Genomic DNA, 13,114 nt, shown 5'->3' with positions numbered 1-13,114 from the left:
CTTGACTGTGCTGGAAATTATGCTCACTTGTGGATAACACAATAGGACAATTAATTATCTCTCCAGCAGTGCAAGATCTCCTTGATACCTATGTGGCGTATCTTCAGTGATCTTTTTTGAGGATCTCATCTGAAAAACTACTCTTGATGAGCACATAATGAAGTTATCTGATACTGATATTCCAGCCATTAAAAAACAATGTGGTCAACATGGAAACAGTAATGATGCATTTGCATAATAACAGGGGCAAGTTCTTACTGAGATTGTCCCTCTACACCTACAAGTTCCTTACATTATTTGCTGTCAGTGGCCCCACCAGAAAGCTCTACTGCTAACATACACCCCTTGATTCCTCTGTTCTTATTAATTTGCCACATTGTACTGTGTCATATAGCACATAATAGTACTGTACTATAGTTTGATTAATATTACATATAGCATATTAATGTACTACTCTGTGATCTGATAAAGTATATAATATACTATACTAGAGTGTGTTATTAAATATAACAATAACATACTACTCTGTGCTGCAGGGGCATAACTCCCTGAGGCAATGGAGACACCTGTCTCCGGGCTCCAAGCCCTGAAGGGGCACCTGCATGTACAGCAGCACCTGTGTGGTTCACAGCAGGATCCAAGTGGGACCTCTGCTCTTCCATCTGTAACTTTTTCAAGTGTGACATCTGCTTTGTCGCAGGAGCCATGCTAACATGTGTAATAGGGGACAGGAGGGCTTCAACCTGGTACCGCTCAGCCTGCACTGCAGCTGCTGTACTGTGTGATGGGACCTGCTGGTGAACATTGATTCTGCATGCTGCAGATGGCTGAAACTTGTGAGTCTGACCCTGACCCACCAGTCGTTGTCACACTGCATAGCTGGAGTGCTGTCAATTCACTGTGGGCTCCGGTTTCTGCAGACCAGCTGAGAGCACTATCTACTGTATATAATTATGTAAGTTTTGTGTTTATACAGACAAAAACTAACACACATACCTGTACACACACCATATTTATTTTCCCTTTTTGTCCTTTAAGGTGGGCGGGGCACCAAACTCCAACTTGCCTCCAGTAGTCAGGGATGAACTTATGACCCTGCTGTGCTTTGACATTTAGCATATAGTATTACTATACTAAATTATAATGTGGTATTAAATATAACGCAAAGAAATATATGTAGTGAATAGGGGTTAATTTAGTTTATAATAGTTCAAAAATAGCAAAAAAGAAAAAGGAAAAAAGCCATGCAACAGCGGGCATTATAGCTAGTTATCACTGCATACATATAAGTCATGTAAAAACTATTTGCGTGCAGGTAACCTACTATTAGGTGGATAAGCAGCTTCCAGCAAGAGCATTATTCAGATGCGGCAGAAAACAAACTGATTGCGAGTCCCTAGTTGCGGGCAGACAATGCGCTTTAAAACCTGTACTGAGGGTATGTGGTTAGCATCCTGGCGCACTGGATACCGGTGGTCAGGTGACTGACACCAGAAACCCAACACCACTTGGAATCCCTGGTGCTGGAACCCCCAATCAACAGCATCCTGGGGGTAAATATTGGGGTTAGGGCCTGGGCGGGAGGGTTAGGGCACCACAGGGGGGATTAGCCATAGCCGCCATCCTCTGTGTCTCCAGACCTTTATTGTCACCCCCTGGAATTAGCCGTAGCTGACATCCCCTGTGCCCTTAACCCTAGCCGTCACCCCAGATGGGTAAGGGGGCAGGGGAGGAGTAAATTAATTACCCCATCCCCTGTTGGCATTCTAAAAGTCAGGATGACGTTGTCGGTCATGTGACCGCCAGCATCCTGACCATCGGCATCGTGTATCACACCCTGTCTGGGAGCATATTCCTCTCTGTTTGGTGAATTGTTCCAGCTATTCACCAATCAGTGTGTGTAAACTTGATTCTGATTGGTGAATGGCCAGCCCTATCCACAAATCAGCTGCTGTAGCCATCTAGTGGGTATGACAGAGCCATACCAAGTAACTCAATGGGGGAAATTCAATTGTCTCTCCCCACGGCCGCCAATAGATTGCAGACAATGAAGCAATTCAATTGTTGCTCTGTTTGGGTGCGCTGTGCTGCTGGGAGATGCATTTCAGCTTGCAGAATGTTGAATTCTTGAAAAATTTGGACATTTCATTTGATACAGTCAAAACTTGTGATTATTTTTGGAAATTATTTACATATCATTGGCAAATATTTATCACATACAACTGTAACTAGTCAGTCCAAGCTCACTATATAATAACTAGGTGATTCATCGCGCCCTACGGGCGCTCTCACACCGTCACAAGGGGCTACGCCCCTTTAACCCTTGCACGCCATTGGGCCATGCAATACTTTTATTATATGGAGTATTACCTCCAATCATAATTTTGTGAGTGGTTAAATATTGCACAGACCAAGGGATGCGATGGTTAAGGGGCCGTAGCCCCTTGAGACGTCATGAACATCACACGCAGGGCACGATGAATCACCTAGTAGGTGCTCTGGTTGGGGGAGTGGTGGGTGCGGGAGGGAGTGCTGAGCCACTGCAGGTGGGGGAGGGTGGATGCGTGGGTGCCGCTGGTGGGGGAGGGGCGGTTGCGAGGGGTAACGGGTGGGGAGGAGATCCAGAGGTGCTGCAGGTAGTGGAGGGGCGGGTGCAGAGGGGGTGCAGATGGGGGTCCAGAGGTGCTGCAGGTGGGGGAGCGGTGGGTGCGGGGGGCCGCATATGAAGGAGGGTGTCTGGAGGTGCTGTATGTGGTGGATGTGTGGGTACAGGGGGGGTGCGTTTGGGAGAGGGGCAGGTGCAGGTGTGCCACTGGTTGAGGAGGGGTGGGTGTGGGGGTGCCACATGTGGGGGAAGGGGTGGGTGCGGGGGTGCAGCGGGTGGGGGAGGGGCAGGTGCAGGAGGGACGGGTGTTTGGTTCAGAATGGAAATAGACGCAGCAGCATGTGGTCAGGCAGGGAGCGCGACCTCTGCATCTTAAGTGCATCAACTACTCACCAGAAAGTAAAAGGATCATAGCCTGCATCCAGCCACCTCTCCTATATATATATGGGCAGTTCTGTGACTCTATGAGGGGGCGGGATGTACTAACCTCTCCCGCTGCGGTATGTGGCTTATTGCATCCTGTGTGGTCTCTTCGGTAATAGGATCGCCGGTCGCTGCCCATTGTTTTCTCCTCACTGCGCTTCCGCTTCATCACCGCCGCGGCCACTCAGTCCTGAACTCTCCATAGCGGTTGATCAGCGCTGCACTCCCTCTGTCAGTCGTGCTTGCACACTTGTCTCTGCTGTATGCCATAACCAGTGTGCGCATGCGCGACTGACAGTTGGAGCAAAGCGCCGATCAACCGCTACGGAGAGTTCAGGACTGAGTGGCCGTGGTGGTGATGAGCCGGAAGCGGTGTGAGCAGAAAACTACGGGCAGCGACGGGTAGCAGCCGGCGATCCTATTACCGAGGAGACCACACAGGATGCGTTAAGCCAGATACTGCAGAAGTAGAAGTTAGTACATCCCCCCCTGATGACTCCACTTAGTGTTGTGACTCCACCCACAGTTAGGAAATGAGGCACAGAGTCACAGATCTGGGCTAATATATAGGAGATACTAATTATCATTTTATTTATATAGCTCTTTTCTCTAGTAGGATTCAAAGTCACTTTGCAAGCATCAAACACAGGGTTTTAATAATACAGCACAAAGAAAAAACAAACAAAAACAAAACACAACAAATGGGTTGTGCAGCCATTTCGATTAATGACTTCCACAGGTTACATACGGTAATCGACCCACAAAAGGTACCAGATGAGGCAGCCATTTTGGATTTGCTACATACTGTAGATTACCCTGTGTGGACCAAGCAACGCCTTGAAGATATTCCACAAAATGGGGAAGATGCAGTGTACTAAAGTTAGAGGCAGAGCCCTTATGTAACAATCAAAGTATTTTTCATCCCACCCAAGGGCGTACCAGGTGAGAGAGCTATCTGGGACACACTAAAACATTACAATGTGTGAGACAAGCCATACAAGAGAATAAGACATATATGTGTGTAAAAACATATGCAGTGCATGGAAAAATTCATGTGTCTTTCACCCCGGCCTAGAAAGAACCATTTGTAGCACCCATCTGAGGCACACTAGGTAGATCACAGCTGAATGTGTGTGCAATAAGCTTAAGTATAACATACAGGGGGAGTAAAAAATAAATAAAGAAGCTGAATAGAAAGGCACAAATGGTAGTATAGAAATAACAATGTCAGTACTATGAAAACTATTGTAAAGTTAGTAAAAACATAAATTAAATATAAAGAAGTAAACTGCAACAAGCCACATGACTTGGCCTGCACCTCGAGTCCATAAATTTGTTGAGTGTGACTGGGCCACAGCACGAGACTGCCCTCGAATCCAGTCTCTGCAGTACTGTACAACGAAACAACGGAACAAGGCAGTATTAAAAAAACGGAACAACGGAACAAGGTAGTATTTAAAAATAAAGTAGTAATACCACATAATGTGATTACGCAAAAGTCCAGGTCCAGTTCAAACTGTGCTCCATGCTTCAGATGACATGTTTAAGATTCAGGCTTCAAAGTGGCAGGCATGCTTGTGTGCAGGCTTTCAAATAATCCACTTTTGTTGGAGGTGCCAAGTCAGCTGGTACCGGTGGAGGTGGGAAGGGGGAGCAATTTGATCAACAAGCTAATTAATGGTGGGGGAAGTTGGACGCAACTGTAAAATTATTTAAGTCTGCTCAGGAGTCTGAGCTGCACTGCATATGAGTCCTGATGGTTAACGCTATATTATGCAGAATGCTTTTAATCACAGAAAGAGGCAATGTCAGTGGCTAGCCAGCCATGGATGTGTGACCACCAGCAACTGCATCTTTAATCACAGTTGAAATGGCACCAGCGACCATTGATGGACATTGTGCGCCTCCATAGGGCTTGTGCAATGTCCAATGGTGCGACTGATGGTGTGCCTTTTTATGCACAGCGACGGGTTAGCCTCACATCCAATGGGTGTCTCACTATGAAGCACATTGGCTGCGGCATTAGCATAAAGTCACAAAGATGCAGTCTTGGCTCCCTCTGAATCAGGCCCAGAGTTTACAGCTAATTTCTTGTGCATATTCTTTAGCAGTACACTGTATCCATGTATCATAACCGCCTTTTAAATATACTTTCCTTGTATTACAATTTCTTGGTTCTTCTACTTGAGGTGGAAGACAGCTATGTTTTTTTGTACATTATTAACAATTATAAAATAATTGTAATTGCTTCTCTTATTTAAGGGGAAAATATATGCAGAGCTGATGAATTCCTGTGCAATAACACTCTTTGTAAGCTGCGTTTGTGGCTTTGTGATGGGGAAGATGACTGCGGTGATAACTCTGACGAAGTGCCTGAAATGTGTGGTATGTTATTAATAGTCTTTATTGACTGGCTCATCTTACAAATCACCTTTACTCATGTAAAAAATGTTACTTATTTATGATGGTGGTCATGCATACTGTGATTTTGATGTCCACTACGCTGTTGTAGACCTCTTAAGATGAATATTGCACTATACGGGCCCAAACAGATTACCGATCCTGTTCAGATCAGGAATTATCATATGCCATTTGAGATGGATGGAAGGTTTGCACAAATAATGATTGCAGCTGATCATGTATGCCGTAATCATTCAGTTGAGGTATTTGGGCCTTTGAGATATGTCTCTTCTGCTCTTATGCCAGGTGGTCGAATTCATATGTATGTTCAAATATAGCAGAAATCTATAGGGATGAATAGCCACAAAAGTTGATTTTTGGGCAACTTTTATACTAGTCTTAAAAACAATGTGAAGTCACTGTGTGCATACTGTGAAGCAGTCACCTTTACTAAGGTTTCAACATTTCCCTAAGCAGAACTCCATATAAGTGTAACAATTTGCATGTCTCCACCTATGAGGATCTTGAGTGATGTCTTTACCTCAAGATTTGTAATAGAACAGACTTGATGTGCTAAAATCTAGGTGCTGCTGTTCATTGCTGTACTTAACTCTTTGTCCTTAGTACAGTATTCAGTCTTCTTCCAGGCATATGTAATTCAGTTGGTAAATTAGAATTTGTACTTCATTGAATTACATTAGTGCATTTAACCATTTTCTTTTGTTTTACATTATTTATGAGCCACATAGACATGCAACGATTCGCAATGAGCATTCAAATGTGCTAAAAAATTTAATTATCTATTTAGATTTGTGATGGAACAATACACTGGAACAAATGACATGAATTAAGATCTGCTAATCAAAATGTGTTCAGATCATTTATTAAAATCACCTATTTGTTCCTGAAGTTTAATTTCAGTAGACTTTATACTACTGCAGATGTACTATACAGCTAGATTTTCGGAAGAACAGTGACTCAGCTTTATAGTTTATAGCTTATTATTTTTAGAGTTGCTCCTAGTAGACACTTTCACATACTGTAGTGCAAACTTATAAGCGCCATTTAAAAATGGGCATTTATTATTTTTATTTTACTGAAAGAAATGGAGCTTCTAAAATGTGATTGGCATGCCACATCATGTAGCAATATATGCGCTTTTTCCCTTCTATTTTACCATTAGCAGATAAGAGTAAAACGCAGAATGCACGATCGATGTGCAGTGCGAATGACACATGAATACGCTGCTCATCTCAGTAAAATGTACTCTGCATACTGTCAGTGGAACAACCAAAACAATACATTGGATGCAGCCATTTCCTGGGCTGATGCAACACTTATACAATTGACAACTACTGTATGAATTCACAAGGAATCAATACTGACTAAATTTAAGTACTTACTGCAAGTTGAGTCTCCCATAGCCGTTATTCAAAAAAATTAAGTTATTGGTAGCCATGACACATGATTATCAACATTTGTATGCTGCATTTTGCAGATAGTTACAGTGACAGTGCAGCTTCTGCAAACTAATCTACCAAGAGATGCTGAGAGCTGCAGACACATTAAGTAACATCACCGGGGAGACTGTTCTACAGACCACTTGGACCTACTCACGAAAGACTAATCCATCACACACTATGGGAGCTTGAGCTGTTACTGCTGCAGGTGCACACAATGGGCCATCTGCAATCTGGTCGCTACTGGCAGATCTGCTATCCTTCTCCTTTCTTGTGCAATGACTTACCTTGCTTACCTACACCACTGGTACACACCACTATTACACCCAAGTGCCCACCGATTAGTGAAAGGGTTGATCTTAGCGGTCTAGGGGGGTCATTCCGAGTTGATAGCTCGCTAGCAACTTTTTGCAGTGCTGCGATCAGGTTAAATCTCGGCCAAACGGCACATGCGTATGCACCGCAATGTGCAGGCTCATCATAAAGATAGAAAGAGGATCGGTGCTGAGTGATGGATATAACGAAGAATCCATTCGCACAGCCGATCGCAAGAAGATTGACAGAGAGAGGGCATTTATGGGTGTCAACTGACCGTTTTCTGGGAGTGTTTGGAAAAATGCAGGCGTGTCCAAGCATTTGCAGGGTGGGTGTCTGACGTCAATTCTGGGACCAAAAAGACTGAAGTGATCGCAGCGGCTGAGTAAGTCCAGAGCTACTCAGAAACTGCAAAAAACTTTTTTGTGCCATCGGCTGCAAAAGCGTTTGCACACTTGCAAAGTGAAAATACACTCCCCCATAGGCGGCGACTATCTGATCGCAGCACAGCAAACAGTTGCTAGCGAGCGATCAACTCGGAATGACCCCCTAGGTCACCATGAGATGCTGATTGCCATGGCACAGATATGGGAGACTCATCCTGTGTGTACTTAACATGTAGTACGTAATACTGTTAAGGTTCCTAATCAGTTGATAGGCTGCAATCTAATGACTATTGTTCCAGACCACAAAATTGCTTCCTTGAATGAAGGTGGCAGGTGCTCTTTATGTAAAACAAATAGGTTACTATAAAAAACTATAATTAAAAATAAATGAATAAATGTTAATGTTATAGATGATCATGTATCAAGTTCTTCTGATTGGTCACCTGGGATCAATGTCTAGCATTACCATTGGACAAGGTCCAGTGTGTTAAATTAGAGACTGCTCACCTCACAAATGCAACCTATATTATTCAATGTGTTCCCATGTTGTCAGTAACAAATAATAATCCTTTTTGTATATGTGCAATTTTTGTTTTTAAGTAAAATTTACATGCCCACCGACAAGGCCTTTCCGGTGTCATAATAACCGCATGTGCCTGAGGACGGAGCAGATTTGCAATGAGCTGGATGAATGCGGAGATAACTCTGATGAGGCTCACTGTGGTACGTGAAATTTACCCTATGCAGTTCAGGGACTAAATTAATGTAATTTGAGAGGAACCTTCGGTGAAAAACATAATTGACCTTAATTGAAAGTTTATGTGTGCTATAAATTAGGCTCTGAAACAATTATATTTGAAACGCATGAGAAGCCTTTCTGCTTCTTGGTCAGTGGCTGTGCATGCTGGATACATTTTAATGAGTGTGCAGCTAATTGTGATTTATTTTGTTTATGTAAAATGTGGTAGGATTGAGGCAGAAAGTGAAACCTTGCAAGAAGGATGAATTTACCTGCAATAGTAAAAAGTGCATCTCATCGGATCTACAGTGTGATCAGTTTGATGACTGTGGAGATGGAAGTGATGAGCAAGGCTGCAAAACAGGTATGTTTTCTGCTTTCAATGACTCTCAGCAACACGACAGCCATCTTGTTTAACAATGATCCCCATTGTTTGGTACTAGGGTTCCTACGTGGCTAATATTGTACTGGGTAGATAAAAATGGGACTTGGTGCCAAGGTTGCTTTTTGTATATTAGTTGCCCCAGTGCAACAATCACATTAACAGGATCAAAAAACAGTTTTATATCCAAGTGGTCATTTGTGACTGTATCCTACAGTATATACAGAGTATATCAGGTTCTTTTAATAGGGTAATAAATGAATGATAGCATGTTTCTTTACTTTCCACTTGTACAAATTACAGTGTTTAGACACCGGATAGTTTTATAGTATATGTCAGGTTTACTGTCAGGGTAAATCTTTCAGTAGGTTTTGATTTAAAGAGCAAGTAAAGCCGCTACGGTAATTCACATTTACATACAGTATATCAAATGTTACTGTATGTATTACTAAGCTGAATATTATGCATGAGATAATGGGTTAGAGTTATGTGGCCAGCGCACGGGATCCCGGCAGTCAGCATACCGATGCGGGGATTCTGGACGCCAGAATGACTAAGGAGGGCCGAGAGCAACAAAGCCCCTTGCTGCCTCAGTGGCTCACTGTGCTCTCCACAGGTTGTATTCCCACTCTATAGGTGTCGTGGACACCCACGAGTGGTAATAATAGCCCCTGTTAGCCGGTATTGTGGCTGGCGGCATTGTGAGTCCTCGGGATCCAGGCTTCTGTATGCTGATTACTAGGATCCCGTGCGCCAGACATGTAACCTCATCTCAAAATATTTGTCTTTATACTGTACTTAGCTAAATATGTCCACCATAGTTTATTTCACTCCTCTGCTAAAGGTTATTATGTTAGATGCTTCTTGAATTAAATAGGTGGAGTATGAGTGCCAGCTTTCAAACTTGCTAAGCATATAGGCTCTGTATGGATTGGTTGTTTGGTACACAGTGGCAGCGGCAGTACTAGTGCCAAAATAACCCAAAAGGCTGTAAAATTAGCTTTTTTGACCTGTATCAATTTCATCAGGATAGTGTCCTAAATAGGTGGAACGAGCTTCCGTTATCTGTCAAATGAAGTTGGGAGGTAGTATCAAATTTTTATCAGCAGTACAGCACAGTGTCAGGGTAACACCGTACAACATATTTTGGTCCCATGGTCCATATCTAAAGATTTCAGTTTTGGGATTAGTGGTCCTATAAGGTTTAGGGGTTTATTCATAAAGCTGTGACAAGTGTGGAAAAGTGAGCCAGTGGAGATGTTGCCCATGGCAACCAATGAGCATTGAAGTAACATTTATAATTTGTATACTATAAAATTATACAGAGCAGCAGATTGGTTGCCATTGGTAACTTCTCCACTGGCTCAGTTCTCCACTCTTTTCACTTCTTCATGACCCCTCCTGTAAGGTAATGAAAGAGCAAAACTACCAGACATGAGAGACTTATTATTTATTATGTTACCAGGGATGTTCTCTGATCACCTTGACCAAAGGAAAGAGGTTTCCCTTTCTGAAGCAAGTTGCCTCCAGATCATGTTCAGTCTTGCTGATGTTAATATTAGTAGGACAGAAACACCAAAGACCAAACTTGATAGACCAATATACACAATACCTATTTCAAATGCAGGGGATGAAGGTACAAAGTTAATGACACATGGAATAATACAAATAATGTCTGTAAGCAAAGAGGGAGTTAATTCCATGCCTAGCCAAACTTAATTAAACTGAAATATATTGCTTTTCAATTCACACTTCAACCAAACAGAACAATTCCAAGCAATTGTACATATATAAAGAACCAAATTATATTGTAAAAAGCATTTAATTTTTATTCAGCGCAAACATTTTTATTGAACGTTTTGTTATTTTTCTATTAAATAAAATGCAAAAAAATAAAATGTATTTACAACAAATTAAAGTGTCCCTGCTGCTCTTATCCAGATTCATCAGTGGAACGTTTAATGGCTTGTAATCAATAGCAGAAGTTCACATTGACGTAATACCCATATATAAATATTTACCAACACTGATTCTTACGCTTTGTGACACCAAGGAACAGCAACCCACAAATTGGGCAACTGATCTTAAGTCATCACAAACTACTTCTCAGCAGCTTATTTTCCAAAGATCAATATTGCTAGTGACTCAATTCATCCATATATCAAGCAAACCTTTGTAACTGCTCCCAGTATATCTTCTTAGCGCTATAACATATGTGTAAAGTTACCAAATATATTGTGCATCTTGGGATTAAATGTCATATTCCTAAAACTTGCTTTATGTAACTGTAAGATTAATGTTTAATAAATATTACAGTCAGCCTATGATGAGACATTACTGTGTGATCTGCAATATATATGCACATCTCTAATTGAAAATCTGACCTAAGTCTGCCTCCCTTAGCCAGTTTCTTCTGCAGGAACTGTAATAATGAGCAGTAGCCTTTAGTTGAGGAAACCTTATTAATTGCTCATTCTCAAACCCAGTTCATCTATCCTGGTCTGAAAGGGCATACCTAAGCTGTAAAAATGTATTAAACAGTGAATTACTGTAGGAAACTGAAATTTCTTCATTTAAGAAAAGGATATAAGTATCTTACAGTTGTACGGCACTTGCTAATCTAATACCCAGTGATGCTGCCATTTTCCAGTATTTCCAACTGTAAATAGTTATTAGTAGCCTGCGTTGCACTATATAGGATTGGGCCATTTAAAACCCTTAAACAACATAAATATACTTTGATTTTAAGATTTGACCTATAAATTACAGTATAACAAAAATACCATTAACATACTGTATGCCATTTCTTGATTAAATGGGAATATCTAACAAAGGGGCAGATGTATTAACCTAGAGAAGGCATAAGGAAGTGATAAACTAGTGATATGTGCAATGTGATAATGGCACCATCCATTCAGCTCCAATATATAAATTAACAGTTAGGATCTGATTGGCTGGTGCCTTTATCAGCTTGCACATAATCACTGGTTTCTCACTTCCTTATGCCTTTCCAGATTAATACATCTGTACCAAAGTTTCTGGAGTTGAATCCCAAGAATTTTTAATTGTTCATACCCTGAGATGCTAGGATTCAGTTGCTATAACATCTCTCCCCCTCCCCCCACTCCTTACCCATCTCCCTCTGCATTATAAAATACCTTCCATTGTAGTTGAGAGGAGACCATTTATAATTTGCAGGATTGACTACTTTTATTAATATCACAGAAATCTTTATTAGTTAATCTTATAAGAAACGTGTGTAGTACATTTACTGCCTTTGGCTTCAGAATAATGCAGCATGGAGTCATTGTGGAGATAAAGACTGTGGGGTGTGTGTGGGGGAGGAAGGAGATATACATATTTATATATGTGTATAAATAAATGAATATATATTTATTAACAGGTTTTAATAGCGCAGCAAATTCCGCTGCACATATATCTATCCATATATACTGTCAAAAGTGTATTAAAATGGCATCAAACAAGACACCTTAGGTGCAGGGCCGGTTCTTGCCCTGGTGGCGCCCCGGGCAAAAGATAGGGGTGTGGCTTACTATGGGGGCGTGGTCAGTCACGCCCCCATTTGCAGCACCGCTGAAAGGAAATGAAAAAACAAAACAAAGTATACTTACTATCCCCGCTCCTGATTCCAGACCTGCAGACCTCCGCCGGCGCCGCTCTTCTCCTCGGATCTATCAGTCATGACATCTCTCCCATAGCACAGCATAGGCACTAGCCCCTAGCATCTGTGCCACAATGCTGTGCGGTGCGCGATGACGTCATCGCGCACCGCACAGCAAAGGTCCTCTCCATGAAGGGAAACTAGAGGCTTAGCGTCTGATTCCCTTCACGGCGGCTGGGACCAGCGCCACGAAGGGAAACTAGACGCGTAGTGTCTGGTTCCCTTCTCACAGCGGGGCGGGGGGCACTGCTGGGGGACACACTGCACAGCGGCGGATCTTGCCATGGTGCGGCGCCCTCCGGAAGGCGGCGCCCTGGGCAAAAGTCCTGCTTGCCCGTGGCAAGATCCCCTACTGCTTAGGTGTCTTGTTTGATGCCGTCTTAATACACTTTTGACTGCTTCAAGATCTCCGAGTGCCACTGCCTTTGTATTTACTAACTATCTCATACTGAGGGCACCGGAGCAGCCATTAAATTTTTAGGAAGTGCCGGTCCGGCTACGTGTGTATATATATATTTAAAATCTGAGGGGGCCCCAGAGATACCACTGTACCGGGCCCCAAGATTTCTGTTGCCGGCCTTGGGGACAGATGCTGGCAATGAAGGAGCAATCACAGCCGACTTGGGTACAGCTGAGCAGCAAGCCCATGGTGATCAACTTAAATAGAACATGAATGAGGTGTACTTGCTGGAAATCTGAAACGAAAACCACGATATGAAATT

General features: G+C 42.5%; 1 protein-coding gene across 1 annotated transcript in view; it reads left to right on the top strand.

The window, feature by feature from the left end:
- LRP1B (LDL receptor related protein 1B) overlaps positions 1–13,114 on the top strand; it is a 1,835,733-nt gene that overhangs the window by 1,697,086 nt on the left and 125,533 nt on the right. Inside the window, exons 72-74 of the mRNA XM_063932605.1 lie at positions 5,291–5,413; positions 8,190–8,312; positions 8,558–8,692. Coding sequence (XP_063788675.1) covers positions 5,291–5,413; positions 8,190–8,312; positions 8,558–8,692 — 381 coding nt within the window. The remainder of the gene's footprint in view (positions 1–5,290; positions 5,414–8,189; positions 8,313–8,557; positions 8,693–13,114) is intronic.

Source organism: Pseudophryne corroboree, chromosome 7, assembly GCF_028390025.1.
Source record: "Pseudophryne corroboree isolate aPseCor3 chromosome 7, aPseCor3.hap2, whole genome shotgun sequence".
NCBI lineage: Eukaryota > Metazoa > Chordata > Amphibia > Anura > Myobatrachidae > Pseudophryne > Pseudophryne corroboree.
Note: the sequence above shows the minus strand (reverse complement) of the source record. Positions and strands in the feature narration are given on the sequence as shown.